The sequence below is a fragment of the Sander lucioperca genome, chromosome 22, assembly GCF_008315115.2.
Source record: "Sander lucioperca isolate FBNREF2018 chromosome 22, SLUC_FBN_1.2, whole genome shotgun sequence".
In the NCBI taxonomy this organism is placed as follows: Eukaryota; Metazoa; Chordata; class Actinopteri; order Perciformes; family Percidae; genus Sander; species Sander lucioperca.
Genome location: NC_050194.1, coordinates 19,249,094 through 19,267,292, shown reverse-complemented (window position 1 = coordinate 19,267,292; position 18,199 = coordinate 19,249,094). Strand labels below are relative to the sequence as shown.

Below are 18,199 nucleotides of genomic sequence, written 5' to 3'. Positions count from 1 at the left end.
CAGAGGAGGCTCAACATGAACTCAAAATGTACTACATACTTATGATGGAAATACAGGATTATCTTTTACGAAATTAGTAGGCTACCAATACCACAGTGTGGAAGTACTCTGTTACAAGTAAAAGTCATGCTTTCAAAAATGTGTATGTAGTACTCATTTTGCAGACTGTCCCATTTCAGAATGTACTTATGTGCTTGTAGTACCGTATTTCCTACAAGCATCAAGATATTCACATTCTGTTTTTTTAAAGATTATTTCTTGGGCATTTTATGCCCTCATTTACAGGACAGCTGAAGACATGAAAGGGGAGAGAGAGAGACATGCAGCAAAGGGCCACAGGTTGGAGTCGAAACTGCGGCCGGTGCGTCTAGGAGTAAACCTCTGTATATTGGCGCTCGCTCTACCAGTTGAGCTACCCAGACACCCAACACGCTCTGTTTTTTTCACACATGTAGATGAACCCCCGGCCCACTGTCACACCACATTTAGGATCAATCAGACTTGCATTAAGAAATTACTTTAGTCCACATGTATCATCTCCCATACGGCCTGGCCTTTGTATGCTTTTTTTATGGGGCTGTGTCAGTTTGAATCGAGAATATGAATACATTGTTATGCTTTGTTCTACCTAGTAGGGGTATCTTAGAAACTAAAGCACTTTTAGGGGTCTTCACTCTAGCCTAATAGTCTAGCCCGAATCCTATCTATCCATCCTATTGACTGAGCAAGCTGCATGTGCAACCTATTAATGAGTGTGTGAACATGTATTTGCCTTGCATTTTGATGCTTTTAGTTAATTAATTGCAGAAAATGCATTGCAAGCTACTCATTGACCGCACATTTTAGTCATGGAATAAAAATAATAAATATATAAAATCAATTAATAAAAATGTATTTAGTTTGACCAACACTTCTGATGTCCAATACTGATGCAAAGCTAATGTCGAGTATCAACTCAATAGCCGTGTCCCAAGTCCATACATATTAATAGTATACATAATGTACTATACTGTATATACAGTATAGTACATTATGTTTCTGCAGTTTTGTGCCAATATAATAATCAGCCAATACTGACATACTAAAACGCTTAACTAAGATGGAGAACATTTCATGTTTGTATCATTTTATTTAGGCAAAGAATCTTTAAAATACATTGCTACAGTGGTCATTGATGAAACCAAATCTTTTCAGTACATCATTTATTATACTCTTTGGGCTACATATTTAATTTGTATCTTAGAAATGTCAAATATTACAAAGACTTTATAAATGTATTTATAAATGACACCTAGTTCATTAAATTATTCCGATCAGTGACTTCTTATGATAATAAAGCAAGGAAAGTTGTAGGAGTACCATTTTGCAAAAGCAGCAATTAAATTCCCATTAAAAAAAAGTATAATCTTACATGTTACAAAATCAGGTATCATACTTTATAACATCAATATTGCCATTTGAGACGTAAGATGTAAAGTATATACCAAAGGCACCGAGAATGTCATCTTCTATTTCCTATTATGTTCACAGTAATTGGATCTTGCATCAAAGCAGCTTTGTGTTTTCTGGTTTGTCTGATTTCCTAGAAGTCAGATCTACTGTTACTCTAAAGCTTTATGTGTGCTACTTTATACAGAGGCCCTGGACATTTGTTAGGGGTTCTGTGAAAGAGTCAGGAACTCCTCCCTGGTTTTGGGGTCCTCCAGGTAAACGCCCAACATGGTGCTTGTCACAGTGCGACTGTTTATCTTCTGGACACCGCGCATGACCATACACATGTGCCTGCAAATACACACATGGCACATCAGATTTGCAGCTGCAGCATTTGACCTGTTAAAGAACATGTTTAAATGGGAATTTCACCAATTTTACACAGCACACAGCCATTTCTGATTTCCGGGTCATTGTCATGTACCCATAGTCTACACTGAAACATGACCTTTTTACATTTTGCCCATGAGGTACTATGGCAGCTTTAAATCATACAGATGGTGATAATAAATGTGGTGTGTGTGTGTGTGTGTGTGTGTGTGTGTGTGTGTGTGTGTGTGTGTATGTACTTACGTTGCTTCAATAACCACAGCTACACCTTTTGGCTGCAAAGCCTCTGATAGTCCCATGGCAATCTGCTTGGTCAGACGCTCTTGAACTGAAATAAAACAAAAGAATGCCACATATGTAAACATGATGATACCAGGCTGCATTAAAGTTACTGGGTAAATTAGAATAAAAGGACTGTGATTATATGCAAATCTTATTCAAATTGCATAATCTCTTTGGCTGCTTACCTTGGAGTCTCCGACTGAAGACCTCCACAATCCTGCAGAAACCACAGCACAAGCAAAGCGAAGAGGACTGATTACAGATCAGTTGTAATAATGATTAATCTTTTGATAAACACAGAGCGGCATCAGTCCCTGACCCCCAGCCTCTACTCTGGACATCCAACTGTACAGACCCTTCATCTGTGAATGATTGACCTAACAGAACTCTCTCAATCTGTCGTGCAAGATTCAACACCAGCAGGCTTTTTCTAAAAAACCCAGTGACTCTGTTACTGTTATTTTGGCTTTGTATGTTCAGAGATGGTGTGATATTTTAGGAAAGGGAGAAAGAAGGAGACAGACAGAGAGGCTGTGATAATAACTGGTGATTCCCACAGGTCCGAAGGGATTTTCTCATGGCTCGAAAGCGGATAGAGTTCAGACTTGTGTCTGTGAGTGTGCTTGATGAAGGGACTAGATGATGGCCACTGGGCTTAGACTTAATCCTCCAGGTCAATGCGCTGAAATAACAGAAGAACGCAGCCTACCGGCACTTACACCAGAAGCATACAGCCACAGTGGCAGCAGGAGGGTATGATGTGAGTGTCAGTGCGTTACCTTGCCAGCTTGCTCAGTCCCACCACGTTTTTGTTGGGAAGATACCCAATGTGAACCTGCAGAAAGAAGACAGCCAATGAGATAATAAGAGCACGCACGCACGCACGCACGCACGCACGCACACACACACACACACACACACACACACGCACACGCACACGCACACGCACACGCACACAGACTTACCTTGCCAAAAAAGGGCACTAGGTGATGTTCACAAAGTGAAAACATGTCTATGTTCTTCACAATTACCATCTCGTTGTGGTCTTCGTCAAATATTGCGTCGTTTAAGATGTCTGGGAGCACAAACATGTATGCACACTTAAAAAAATATCATCTTATAGTATGATGTAATTCATTTGATAAATGTTATAAATAGGTGAAAAATGTCCAACAAGAAGACTTTGTCAAATGTCTTGTTTTGTCCCACCAAAGGTCAAAATATATTCAGTATACAGTAGAAGACTAAAGGTACATCAAATCTTCACATTTGAGAAGCTGGAAATACTTCACTTGGCAATTCTGCGCAAACCTTCTGAACTCAGTCACTAGATCATATAAAGGTGTTCATATAGCTACTACCTGGAGGAGCTAAAATACTAGAAACTCCACAGTTTAATCCAATGCAAATTGCACTTAAACAAACTACAGCTAAAGCTGTATCAACTAGGGGTGCAAGATATATCGACTCAATATCATTATCGCAATATCACGTTGCGCAATATTATATCTAGGGGTGCAAGATATATCGACTTAATATCGTTATCGCAATATATCGAAAGTATCGCAATAAGTATGCAATATTTTGTGGAGTGCTGCGTCCCTTCCTTGGCTGTGTGGCTGTGTTTGATTTAGGGAGGGGGGGGGCGGCGAGGGTCAAAAAGATAAGAAAGCCCAAAGAGATGAACCTGTTGACTCACCGCTGATGGTCTCTTGGTAGCCCTTGGTGAGGAACTGCATTGCCTTGGCGGCGCGCAGCGGCGTGCGCAGCAGCCCCTGCCGGTCCGTGTCCTCCCCGAGCTCCCGGAGGATGCTGGTGTAGGCAGCCTCGAGCACATGTAGGCCTAAATATGACTTGTCCTCATCCTCTTTGCGGGACGTATCGCGCTCGGACTTCTTGGTGTCTATGCTGAGGTCGCTGAATCCGTTGTTGCAGTGGAACTTCTCCACGGTGTCGTTGACGTTAATGTTGTAGTGGTCGTTCATGCTGAAGCGCTTTTTAGCTCTGGAAGAAGAGAAGTAAAGTGATGAGTCCTGGAGTTGAGATACAATGCAGGGCTGTAGGCTTCTCCTATCCCCGATGCTCACTGCGTTTATAAAGCCCCCCGTGCCGCGTGCGCATCATTCGTCAAGGTGTCACCCAACATTTTTTGTTTCATCAGAGAAGCCCCTCCCAACCCAAGTAAGCCGAGCATGCAACTGAGTTTTGTTAATCAGTTGCGCATCCATCTCTCCATTCTTTCGTTCTGGTTATGTCCAGAGATGGGGACTGGAGTCTGAGACTCTGACTTGAGTCGCACTTATCAAGTCGCACAAACAGCTGACTTCAGACTTGACTTGCGACTCGAGCTTCGTCAACAACCTGTTTTCATGCAATTATTGCTTTTTAAATCTAAATGTATTCATGTATTTCTATTTTCTTTTATTGGCGCATATATGTTGGGGAAACGTATGACGAGCTGCATTGCGCGCTATGCCTTATGTGCGTGCACTCACATATAAAACATGCATTGACGATGGCGGCTCCTCCCGGAGTTGTGCCTTTTGTCATTAGTTTTGCTTTCAAGAACTTCGTAAACAGTGGCAGTAAGCGAACAGCTACATGCAAGGTGTGTGGCACCAAGATAAATGATGCCGGATGAACAACGTCGAACTTCATCAGGCATCTCAAAACGCACCCAGATAGGTCAGTCACTTGCTAATGTGAAAGAGACGTTAAATTTAGCATATATCGTTACAGGTAACAAGCAAACCATCGCAAAGTGTTGTGCTAATGCTGGGAACAGGCAAATTGTATCTTTATAGTTAGTAGTTGCTTTATAGTTAGTAGTCTTTATAGTTAGGCTCAGACATCCATGGCACGGATCCATCTCCCCAGGAACAAACGCTGTGTCGGGTGGGCATGTGATGTGTAATTGATCCTGTGGGTGATTTGTAGGCTATTTAGTGAACAAGGTGTACCCGGTCCACCAAACACTGGGCCGTCTTGACTGTCTTAATTCTGCACATATTTCTGTTACTGTAGTCCTATTTACTATTTCATTATTTCATCCATGCGTGGCGCAGCGGATCCGTGCGCACTGTCACCGGCCGTGGAGACGCTGGCCTCACTAACCTCTCCTCCTCTGAGTCGGATCTCACTCGCACTGGACTCAGTTTCACTGAGCGTACTAACACTTAGAAAATAAATGGCATTACATCAGTGAGTTCAAACTGCTCATTGTGAGTAGTTTGGACTGAGACTGAGATGCATGTTGTTCTGTAACTGGTGTGGCGCTGCCACTATTCTCTTGATTTCCACTTTGACATTTTTTTTTGAGTGAAAGAGACGTTACATTTAGCGTCACATATATCGTCACAGGTAACAAGCTAACCATCGCAAAGTGTTGTGCTAATGCTGAGAACAGGCAAATTGTATCTTTATTCTGCCCTACAAAACAAAAAGGCAGTAACTGCATTTTTTGTCAAAAATGAGTTATTATCATTTTCATGACATTCAAGGCATCCTTTGTTATGTGACAAAACATCTTATCTGAAATGTGTGTCGTTTTGGAGAAAAATGGTAGTCGTTTGTACAGTAACTGCAAAAAGCCCTAGTGAAACAAAGCATGAGTACAGTAACTGCAAAATAGGAGTAAAATATCAAATTAAATATGAGGATTGATACAAAGAATAAGCTAATATAACAGGATAACTTTAAAGTAATTTTTCTCAGTTCTGCACTCTGCGTAGTTACTGCTTTTTTGCTTTGTCGGGCAGTATAGTTGTATCCATATGATGTGACAGACTTAGGTTAATATTGCACCAGGTCCAAGGGCCAGAGGGATGTGTTAAGTAGACCCCATAAAGTTATCCTACAACTGATTTTGATACTGTACGGATGATAGCTACAGGACATGCTTTGAATTCATAAGATTTAACAATACAGTGTTATGGACAGATCAGATGGCCAGAGACTTGAGACTTGACTTGAACTTGCCCCTCAAAGACTTGAGACTTGACTTGGACTCGAGCTCAAAGACTTGAGACTCGACTTGGACTTCCAAAAAATGACTTGTGAACATCTCTGGTTATGTCTTCTTTACTACAAAGTAGACAGAACTCTCTCACAGGCTCATGACTTCACGTGGAGCCCGTGATTCCTGTGCAGTAACATAAATATAAGGTAAATATAGTTAACTTTTATAATCCTTGCTTGCTAATCAGCATGGTAGATCTGGATGAGGTTATGGAAAAAATAGGGGCACTGGTTGACTTTAATGTACATAATCCTCTTTGGGGTAGCAGAACGAACGATAATAATGGGAGATCAGTGGAGGATTTTACGGACAGGCATGGGTTAGTTTGTTTGAATGATGGCAGACCAACTTGGTTTGAAATTAAGACAGGGGCAGTTTTATGATTTAGCACTAGTATCTAGTGAATTGGCAAGGGTAGGATAATGGATTCTATACACAATGGGTAGTGATCACTTTCCAATACTGTTGAGGTTTGGGAAAACTTTGTTAACTGAAGAGCAAGCAAGACCAGACTATTTTAATTATAACAAGGCAGACTGGGGGAAATTCTCTAGCAGATGTTATAGTGGCCTTGATAGTGTAAATGGGGAGGGAAATATAGATGAGTGGAACAACAGTTTATGTTCAATGATATTAAGTAGAGCATATGAATACATACCTTTAAAGAAAAACCATAAAGGGAAAGTGAGTGTCCCGTGGTGGAATAGGGCATGTGATAAAGTAGTGAGGGATAGCAGCTGTGCTTACAGAGAATTAAGAAGGTGCCCAATAGTGAATAATGCAATAGAATACAAAAGGTTCAGGGCTAAGGCAAGAAGAGTGATCAAGATTGCAAAAAAAGAGTGCTGCAGGAAATAGTGGGAAACTATGGGTTGAGACGTCAGTAATGGAAATATGGCAGGCAGTGCATCATGTCAGGAATTATTAGGAAAAAGAAAATGCCAATTTTAGAGGAGGGCGTTAAAGCGGTTCACAGTGGAGCTAACATTGGTGAGGAAGGTATAAGGAAAATAAATGAGACATTAGAGCTAAACATATATAAACTGGAGGTAAATGAAGATAATTCTGATGTTTGTAATGTATTTTTCTCACTAGAAGAATTGCACAGAGCAATAAGAAAGGATGGTATTAGCTATGCGTTTGGTAATAATTTGAGTGATCTAGTGTTGAAGGAAATTCTGTCTTTGATAAATGACATATGGCAAGAGGGAACTCTTCCCACACTGAAAAAAAAAGTCTTTTGAATTTACTTGATTTTAATGTGTACATTGGTCCCACATGATCAGAATGTGGCTAACTGACAATACTTTTTCTCTCTCTCTCTCTATTACCTATTTCTTGTCAAACCAACATATTTTATTCACATTAGACTGTCTATTAAAATTGTGTTAATTTTATTTTTCCGTTACAGTAATATGAATTTATTGTGTAATGTTAAGTAATTTCATCATGTTCAGGATACCTGATTTTAGACTGTAACTGCAACTTCATTTCTTAAAGCTAGTATTATGTAAAGGTAGGCTATATGTAACTTTAAGACAATTTCATCATGTCCCTGGTACCCGAGTGGGGTCTCTAACATGATTTGTTGAGTGATAATTTTGTTGATTTAGTTAATTCTATCCAAATGTATTGTAGCCATTGGTTTCTTGTTGTTTGTGTGGGTGTGTGTGTGTGTGTGTGTGTGTGTGTGTGTGTGTGTGTGTAAATACAGTTGTATGTTGAAATAATTTGCACTGACAAAAAAGGCACAGTAAGAGTTCTGTACTCAAATTGTCTATATTGAGTATTAAAACTTAGAACGTACCAATTTTACCCAAAACGAATGACTCCGTGCAGTTGCCATAAACAGATTTCACAGAGGGATCAAAAATCTTAACCTCTGCATCAACAGCAGCGGATTCAACCACACAACAATGCAAACCACAATGTTTTCAAATTGTTGTAAATTCGGCATGGTTTTAAATATAAAGTAACCTTGCACTAACCATCTTTACAGTGTAACAAGAGGAGCATATACTGTGCATCTTCATAGTGGACGTCGAACAGCAAAGACATTTCTAATACTTCAAACATATCTTCAGTGGACATGGCAAAGACAATTAAAGTACTCTTTTCACATTAGATTTAAAAGTGCAAATACAAAATACTGTCAACTGTTATCACAAACAGTGCTCTCCCAAGATCAAATACAAAAAGAATAACACCATTTCCCTGAAATAATCTAAATCAAACATGGCACAAAGTAAATAAGGCAAAATAAGAGCTAGTGCTTTGTTACTAAGTTTACTCCTAAACTTAAAGGGTAACTTCAGTTTTTTTTCAACCTGGACCCTATTTTTTGTGTGAATCTTTGAAAATTGGTGCAGCATTGAGCAAGATCGCTGTGAACCAGGCTGCACAGTTATATAGGGCAAGTGTGCATGGTCAGTTAGTGTCCACTAAAAGTTCTGTTTTTGCTGCTGACAGACTCAGATTATTATTCTTAAGTGTTATTATATTAAGTGTCTGACAATATTATGGAAAGGATCCCTACAGAGATAGACCTTTTAGTTAAAGAGTAAGATCCTAAACAGTACTTTTAGTCTGGTGGGTTTGGTGATGGTGATTTCAGGGCTGTTTCATGTTAAACAAAAAGGATCTTACTCTTTAACAAAAAGATCTATCTCTGTAATGTTGTACGACAATTAGAATATTAATCTGAGACTGTCAGCTACAAAAACAGCACTTGGATTGAAGGTGCGCAATTGTCCTATAATTTACATTGAAGCTTGTTTGGCAGTTGCCCACTGCAGCGATCTCGCTTTATACTGGACCAATGTTGAAGATTGTTGTTCCCATCAGTAACAAGAACCCGAAGTTACCCTTTAAATTGTGCACTCTGTTTCAAAATAGTTTTACAAATGACGAAAAATATCAACCTTGTGTAAAAAAAAATCCTGAGGAATAAACACAAAGAGAAAAATGTTTTCGAAAACTCTTAAAATTGTTTTCATAATGGCTTCACAAGGGAAAAAGCAGTCCATCTGGTATAGCAGTACCAAAGAGGCCTTTTGATTTATCGCTGACAGCTCAGTATTTACTAAAAGAGCCTGTTTTAACTTCTGATTTGTTTGCAAAAGGTTATTTCCATGCAGTTCCATGCAAATCCTGTCCAGTTAATTCAAACAAACAAAACTAGTCCAAACGGTATAGCCATACCAACGATGCCTTTAGGGACAACTACGGCGTTTGGCTGACGGCGCAGTCTCTCTGACCCTTTCACTGGAAGAGCCTGTTTTTTGGAGCAAGTGCTTTGTTGGAAAGTTTCCCTCCATCAAGTTCCATGAAAATCTTTTGGATTACCTCAAAAGTATAACGCAGGGCAGCAGGGTAACTGAAGTTCAGGGCATACATTAGTACAAATAGCATAGCAACAGCTAATGCTACATTATCAAGATCTTGCAATACCTTGATGCCTTCAAGGACATTTCCGATGTCCTCTAGTTCCTCACTTGAAGCATGTTCTTTAAGAACATAAATCCCAACAGTGGTGTCTTCAATGGCCTCATTTGATGGCGTCTTCATCCATGCCCTGTTAAAAAAAAGGCCAGTATATAAGGAATAAGGAAAGGAATATAAATTAATTGCGTATCATATTCTAAATTAATTTTTGTAAATTCAAAGACCTGCTATTTCCCATTTTTTCAGTGTAGCTCCTGGAGGCAAGCAGTGGTGGTCCCAATATTAAAACCAGGGAAAGATGCATCAAAGGCAGGATCTTATAGGCCTATTGAACTAACATCAGTGCTATGTAAAATAATGAAAAGAATGGTCACAGATTAATGTATAAATTAGAGAAGGATAGATGGTTTACACTTGTACAAAGTGGCTTCCGTAGAGGGAAAAGTACCATGGATGCTGGACTTTCCCTTGACAGCGATATTAAGAAAGCCATTGTAAATAAAGAAGCCCTAGTGGCGGTGTTTCTTGATATCGAAAAGGCCTATGACATGTTATGGAAAGAGAGGCTAGTTATAAAGCTCTATGAGGCTGGAATCACAGGGTGGACGCTCAATTGGATACAAGAATTTTTGAAGAACAGGATTATTTAAGTCAGGGTTGCAAATTCTTTTTCTGATGGTACAATGGTGGATAATGGAACGCCCCAGTGTGATTAGTCCAGTTCTATTCAACGTTATGATAAATGATATTTTTCAGGATATTGAGACCAGTTTTGGACTTTCCCTGTTTGCAGATGACGGGACCATCTGGAAAAGGGGCAGAAATATCAAACAAACAACTGAGCGAATGCAGGTAGCCCTAAACAAAGTAACTAGCTTAGGTGAAAAGTGGGGATTTAAAGTCTCAGTGGATAAATCAAAATATGTAATATTTGGTAACAAGAAAAGTGAATGTGATGGTTTATAAATGTATGGACATGCAATTGAAAGGGTTAAGGATTTCAAATTCTATATAATAATGTTGTTAATAAGTGTGAGAAAGTGATACATGTAATGCGTTCCCTCTCAGGTAGTACATAGGGTGCTGATAGGGATTCACTACTAATGATTTACAGAGCAATGATAAGGTCACAAATAGACTATGGCTGTATATGTTACGGAACAGCAGCTGAATCACATTTAAAAAAAACTGGATGGAATACAGGCCAAGGCTCTGAGATTATGTTATGGGGCCCTTCGTACAACTCCAGTATTTAACATCAGCAAAAAGGTGGAGAAGCTGGGACTAGGAGAGGTAGGTGTGGCCCAACAAGTAGGGTTGCACGATATTGAAAAAATGTGATATTGCGATATTGATAATGAATATTGCGATATCGATATTTTTAAACATATGTAAAATTACCAAAGTTATGCGAAAATGCATCAAAATAGATTTATAACAAATAAAACAAGTTTTCTTACAACACAAGGTTTATTTCAACTGACAGTCATATTGGACTGGTCCAACATGTGTCTACAGAACAGGACATGTTGTACTGCTTGGACAGTATAAAATAAATAAAGAGCATGTCTATAGAACAGGACATGTTGTACTGGTTGTATATACATGACTACAGTATAAAAAACAATGCAATGCACATCTGTTGGCTTAAAACCAAAGTATTTCCAAGCTACCGAGGAGGAGGCATTACCCTACAGTCACATTAGCCACAAGAGACAGCTACCATTCATTTTCAATGGGAGTGGCCGTTTGGTCACGAGCGACTGCCAATCAGAGTGAAGGCAGCGTGAAGGCAGCGTGACGTATGTCAGTGGCTCAAGTCGAAGAAAATAATTCAAGATGGCGGACAAGGCTTCAGGACTTCTTAATACATCCATGTTCAGGACATCGTATTTATGTATATATCTGATATGTTTGGCATTTAATCTCATATATTGTGTTACTTTTATCGATAAATAAATACTTTTAAATCCAAAAACATCGTTCTTGTGACTTAACAATACCTCTGAAGTAACTTTTAAGACGTGGTTTAAGGTAGCACCGGAGAATTTCTGTTTACTGTTGCCAAGCAACCAGGGGTAGGCTAGGCACGCCCAGGAGCACCCACAAGCGAGTGCATGTCGCTCTCTTTTGTAGCTAATACTTTTGGCCTCTAAAGTTTCTTTTCAGTCTGTTATTTCGTCGTCTCCCAGAGCAACACTCATTTTCTTACTTTTGTGTTCTTTTTGCTCCACTCTTTGCTCTCTCTTTAGCTCCTTTCTTTTCTTTTGCTTCGTTTTATGATTCTGCGGAGGCTCCACGGTGTGTGCGTCGAGCATGTGGGTGTGTGTGGGTGTGTGTGGTAGAGCGAAGAAAAGGTGAGAGAGTGACGGCGATTTTCTTCGGAGCGAGTAGTGACCGTAGAGTGTTACTGAGATAAACTTAAGTGTCTCCTCTGTTCTTTCTGACCACGGTGGGAAATCTGTAGCAGGAAATAGTGATGGGCGAATGAAGCAAGTCCCCAGGAAGAGCGCCGAGTCTAAAAGCCACCATGGGCTTAGCGGATAACGGTGGTACTGCACCCCATGGCCCAGAAAGCCTTTTCACATAGACTTTGCATGGCGAAAGAAACGTCTATATTTCAGCGGATAATTTGTTTCTGGGTATATCAACTTACCAGCCCGAACACTGAAAGGGTCCTTGTTTAAAACGTTACGTTTTTAACATTCACTAGAAGCGAATCCAGAATTATTAAATTTGACATGATGAACGCGCAGAGTGGACGCGAGCAGAGCCGCGGGACTGCGCCCGCCCGCTCACATGACTGTTCTCCCCATAGATATATATAAAGGCCTTTATATATATCTATGGTTCTCCCGAGCTCATGTAGCTAACTGTAATAATGGATATAGCTAATGGTTGTAATTCACCATGTGTTCTATTAATACGTCCATGGTATTATCTTATGAAGTCATGATACATTCCAGGGATGTATGTAGCTGCTGTAAAGCCTGTTAGCTACGTGGATGTAACCTCATTAGCGTTTCCCAAACTGGCGGGCTATCGGCTAGCTAGCTAGTTGCTAACATCAGGGGTAGCTAGCATGGCTGTATTAAGATCTATACATAGCTAGCTATATGCCTACATAACGTTACTACAGACATAGTGATTACATCGCCTTGGTTCTCTTATAATACATCCGAGGGCTGTATGCTGTAAAGCTTGTAACGTGGATGAGAGCTGAAGCCATGGATGAGCTCTGTTCACGAAACTGCAGGCTAACAGCTAGCTAGCGCTAGTTAGTAGGTAGCTAGCTAGTAGCACAACATAATTATTAAATCTCCTTGGCTAAATACATCTATCGTTTATTTAGCTAAGCATGTAAACGATAGGTAACAACGAAAACAATGTTTAACGTTAGTGAATATTTTAGACAATGAAAACGGCAAGTTCATGAGTTCGCCAGTAAGAGACACGACAGAGAAGCTCATGAACACGCATGTTGCTACCGGTTGCTACGACAACGCAAACAAATTGTTGCTAGTGCGCATGCCCATCGTGAGCCAACCAGCGTTATGGGCCTGTCGGTACACGATCCGTTCTGCCTGCACGATCCGTTCTGCACATGCGCAAGATAATACTGTTTTACGTATCCATACGACCTGCACGATCTGTTCCACGCTAGCCTATGGCTAGCCTCCACCGGGAAGCTAACGTTAGTTTAGCTAACAGCTAATTCGGCTAACCGCTAGCTGACAGCTAGATTCAGTCTAAAATAACGTTAACTCAAACGTAATGGGAAAAGCAGGCTACAGCTAAATTAAGACTTCACAGTAATAACAATAAAGACAAGTATTGAGTGATTGTATTTTAAATGAGCACAAGTAAAGTAGAACTGACGTAACAGCTGTTATATATGTTAGGTGTTTGTTATATATGTCAACGTTTATTTTCAAGTTTTATTTTGAGGGTCTTTTAAAGTTATTACATGCTGTCTCAGCTAGCAGTTAGCCGAATTAGCTGTTAGCTAAACTAACGTTAGCTTGGCTGTCGACCGAAAGCGTGGAACAGATCGTGCAGTGTCGTAAATTCTCGTACAATCGTGCAGGCAGAACGGATCGTGTACCGACAGGGCCAACAATGCGGAAGAGCCGAGCTCCATGTTTGCTTTATGCGCTTTTGAGCACTCTCATTGGAACGTACGGGGCTTCCCGCCGAACACTGTATCCAGTTTTCTTAATACATCCATGGAATGAAGCCTTGTGAAGCCTCTGAAGCTTCTTCCTGATTGTATTGCAAAATGTTCCAAAGCATCAAAAACAACACAGTGACATCTGGTGGTCAGTCAGCAGAAATGACAGCGGCTATGAACTCGACACAGCCAAACCAAGCTACAACATGAACATAGGAGAGACAGAATGGACACATGCATATGGCATGACATGACTGAACTTGAATTAAATGACATGAACAGGACATGACTGAATTAAAAATATAAAGCCTATGTTTGAATATAACAATATAATAATATACATTACTGTGATCAGGATTTGAATGTAAGTATGTTTAATTAGGCTAAATATGGATTCAATAAACTGCAGCAACAATTCCATCTTCTACCGCTACGTAGAATTATGTACAGGTGTATGTAAGTAGGCTAATTTCCATTAAAAGGCTAATCAAATAAATTGCAAGCCACACTCATAAACCCCGCGATGTTCCAGTGAATTCTAACGGGCCGTTGGTAAGCACGCAGCGACATGAATCCATGAATCCAGCCAACCCTTCCGGAGTTTCAGTGACGTTCGAAGCTTCGGACGTCATCAGTCACGTGGTTATTTCAATTCGATACAAGCTCCAACACTGCTTCGAACCACTGTGCTTTGCGGGAGTGATACAAGCTTCGGTGCCTCGGTGTCAAACGTCCCATCACTAGCAGGAAAAGTTAACCCTCTCCTTGATTTCATGTTGTTTATGGAGAAGGAGAACCAGGAAATGAGTCGGGGGAAATACAACGCTACCAAATGATGTGTATTTTTCGAGAGGTGCATCAAAGAGTATAGAGTAACGAGGAGAAACTCAATGGAACTGCAGCTCCGCCATCTTGGACTGAATGTAACACAACGTTCTATTGAATTTCTCCTCTTGTTGATTCTATACTCTTTAGGTACATGTCGGGCGGGATGCAACGCAAACAAAATATCGCTTAATTATCGCGAGACTTTTGGTATAATATCGCACAACGTGATATCGCGATAACGATATTGAGTTGATATATTGTGCACCCCTACCCACAAGTGTACTGGGCAGTTATACCTCCATGGATGCTGCCCACTCCAGAAATAGATCTCAGTATATTGGAAAATATAAAACATCTTGAAAGTAGTGTATATCCGGGGTTGGTGAAACAAAGGCTGGCGAAATCATTGGGAGACATATCTTCAGATTTACACAGATGGATCTCAAGATCCACAAACTGGGAAGTCAGGTTTTGCTTTTTATATTCCTCAACTTGAAATTGTACAGCTCAAATGACTGAGGGGGTATCGGTTTATACAACAGAGCTAATAGCTATAATTTGGGCACTACAGCGGGTGGAGGAAGTGCTGCCGAGGAGAGCGGTCATATGTTTAGATTCGGCCTCAGTTTTAAAAGCTCTCATAGGAAGCAACTGGGGAGCCCGGTCAGACCTTATCATCATCATGGCTCTGTGGTATAAGATTGAGAAGGCTGGAGGATTGGTGGGCTTTCTTTGGGTGCCTGCCCATGTTGTGTTAGATGGGAATGAGCAGATAAGGCAGCTGAAATGGCACTGAAAAGAGACATTGATTTAAGGGTATGTTGGGATATCTGAATGCTGGTCTGTCATTAAGAAAAATGGTAGGCTACAGCAGTGTGGCAAAGGAACGAGGAAAAGGAAAAGAGGGGTCGTCATTATTTTTCATTTCAAAATAGGGTACAGGCAGAGCAGTGCTATTTGAAAGAAGACACTGTAATAATGACAAGGCTGAGATTCGGGCATTGTGGACTTGCATGGGACTTAGCAAAGATGGTCAAGCATGAGGATGGACTTTGTGGAACCTGCAAACAGCAACAAACTGTTCAACATGTAGGCTACTGTTGGATTGTCTTCAATACAAAAATGAAAGAGAGCAGTGTTCACTGTGCTATGTCACATGGAATACAGAACGTGACATTGAGAGACTTACTAAATCCTACTTACTAAAATAGTGGAACCCGTCATGGATTAGGCTATACCTCAGGACTAGCCTACTCGACTGAATTTGACAATACTTTCGAATGTTACTTCAACTGTCCTGTGAGAGGCAGCAATTTGCCGCAAGCCTTCTAGTTTGCCGGAAAGGCAGAATAAGAAGATACAGTGGGTGGTGGGCACGCGAACCGCGAAGCGAACCTCCTATGGCGCCATTTTAATGCTACCAAGCCATCACCTCCCGTTAGCATTCCATTGACTTCCATTCATTTTGGCGCCACTTTGACAGAGAATAACTTTACATCTGAAGCGTTTAAAGACTCTATTCGTCCATTGTTTATTTCTAAAGAAACACGACAATGTATAAAAGGCTCCATTACCTTGTACCTCACGTTATGGCTCCGTAGCAGATGTTTTTGTAAAAATAGGCTAACGATTGTATCATAACCACGCGACTTACTGTTGCACAGTAGAGAAATTACCGTATAGTACAGGAGAAGCTCGCAGGCAGTTTCGTCTTACATTAGCTGTTTAAGTGCAATTACTAATGTTAACTAGCATTTTAGTTAGCAATAATTAGCCTGTGCCTATGTTATCTCCTTATACCCATATATATCCATATACCTACGCTCTCCGTCTCTGCAAGATTGCGAATGATTGAGATTTCTCTTGGCACAGCTACCAGAAGACTTACAACTTTCAGACACGTTGCTCACGTCACATTTACGTCTTCGAGCTCAGTTGGAGGCTGCGCAGTAACACTAGCCATCACCAGAAAAGTGCTTCTATTGGCCTTCACTGGTCTCCGCCCAGAGCAACGGGATCTGTTGGTCCACTCTTATATACTGTCTATGGTGGTGAGCATGGATGTGGATGTATCGAAGTAACGGTGGTGGGCGGTACACAAGGAACACAAAGAAGAACGTAGTTTCCTGTTTGGCCACAGCGGTGGCGGGAGATTCCAGCATGGCGGTGCAGCCGAAACAAAACCTGTCTATGGACAGCGCTGGCGAGCATGGCTTTCTAAACTTCATTTTCTCTATGCCGGAGAAACCGGACACCACTTTCAGAATATTCGACCGTAACGATTACTACACTGTTCACGGAAAAGACGCCATATTTGCGGCGAAGGAGGTGTTCAAGACGAACGGGGTCATCAAATATTTGGGCTCAGGTAAGTTAGCTAACCGCGTATCTGAAGGTTGCAAACTAGTGGTAGGCTGCAAGCCAATTCAGCTGCGTGTTGCTGATGCTTATATAGGCTTACATGTACCTGCAAGCTAAGCTAGCTGCAAATGCACACATCAAAACCGCAGTCCTGCTTGGTTACTGTAAGTTGCTGCATAGGGAGCTTTGCAGGAAATCAATGCGAACAGGTCGTTTTTAATATTAATATGGGCTTGTTGGTCAACAGGGAGTCGCAAGTTGGCGAGTGTGGTCCTGAGCAAGCTGAACTTTGAGGCCTTTGTGAAAGACTTGCTGCTGGTGAAGCAGTACAGAGTAGAAGTGTACAAGAACCACAGCAAGAGCAGCAAGGAGCACGACTGGAAGATCGAGTACAAGGTAACTATTTGTTTAAAGACCCATATACCTTTCTAAATGTAAATAAGCTATGTCGTTGTACTGCTTTCATTGTGCCAGCACTGCATTATGAATAGGTCCTCCCACACTGTCATAGGGCTAGGTGATATGATTGGAAGTATAACAGTATGGTCAAATATATGCAAAACCCATCAGATTGTGAATGGATTTATGTATGGATCTACAAAAACACATTAATAAAATGGGCATAGCATGTTAAAAGTCCATCATGACAGACATAAATCATCTAGGTATCTGCAGGTCTTTAAAAAATCTTATAAAGCACTGAATTAAGTTCCCTCAAAAAAGGCCATCCTTAAAACACGGATGATGTTTAGGAATGTGTAAGGGGTCGCTTGCAGTGATGAATCTACAGAGAGTTGTCACCTGAGTCTGCACGGCCCCTTTCAGCTTTACAGAGCATCATAGTGAGTTTCTGTTGTCTGTCATCCATCTCGCCCATTTTTCTCCGCTCTCAGGCCTCTCCAGGAAACTTGACTCAGTTTGAGGAGATTCTGTTTGGTAGTGGAACCGGAGCAGTGGGTTGTGCAGGAGTTGTAGCCGTGCGGTTTACTACAGGAGCTGATGGACAGCGTGTGGTTGGGGTCGGCTATGTGGACGCAGCCCAGAGGACGATGGGAGTGTGTGAATTTCCAGATAACGAGATCTTTTCCAACCTGGAGTCCCTTCTTGTCCAAATCAGCCCCAAAGAATGTCTCTTGTCCCAGGGTGAATCCAACAACGACGGCAATAAACTACGGGAGGTATGTGGTGGTCGAGGTTACAACAGCAAAACATCTGTGCTCTATCTGAAAGAAAATTTCCAAGTGTGGCACTGTATATTCAATAAATCGCCAAAA

The 18,199-nt window shown here is 40.9% G+C and overlaps 3 protein-coding genes across 5 annotated transcripts in view; 1 reads left to right on the top strand and 2 right to left on the bottom strand.

Moving 5' to 3' along the window:
- Positions 1-250: 250 nt before the first annotated feature.
- On the bottom strand, positions 251-4,245 carry gch2 (GTP cyclohydrolase 2). Its single transcript, XM_031315464.2, has 6 exons — positions 3,803-4,245; positions 3,069-3,178; positions 2,883-2,938; positions 2,289-2,320; positions 2,065-2,149; positions 251-1,782 (listed from the first exon to the last, which is right to left on the bottom strand). Exons 1-6 carry the CDS (start codon positions 4,086-4,088, stop codon positions 1,653-1,655), a joined length of 699 nt encoding a protein of 232 aa, XP_031171324.1. The 5' UTR covers positions 4,089-4,245; the 3' UTR covers positions 251-1,652.
- fbxo11b (F-box protein 11b) overlaps positions 2,035-18,199 on the bottom strand; it is a 40,974-nt gene continuing 24,809 nt past the window's right edge. The window contains exon 23 of one of the 2 annotated variants that reach the window (XR_004896358.1): positions 2,035-2,052. The gene's annotated coding sequence lies outside the window, so the exon portion shown is untranslated. Of the gene's footprint in view, positions 2,053-7,766; positions 7,826-18,199 lie in introns of those variants that run through there. The other variant, XR_004107669.2, reaches the window with a different exon arrangement.
- The window catches only part of msh2 (mutS homolog 2 (E. coli)), a 37,801-nt gene continuing 36,261 nt past the window's right edge, over positions 16,660-18,199 (top strand). For both annotated transcript variants that reach the window (XM_035997515.1, XM_031315189.2), the window contains exons 1-3: positions 16,660-16,932; positions 17,173-17,321; positions 17,819-18,103. In XM_035997515.1, coding sequence (XP_035853408.1) covers positions 16,725-16,932; positions 17,173-17,321; positions 17,819-18,103 — 642 coding nt within the window. In that variant the 5' untranslated portion in view covers positions 16,660-16,724. The remainder of the gene's footprint in view (positions 16,933-17,172; positions 17,322-17,818; positions 18,104-18,199) is intronic.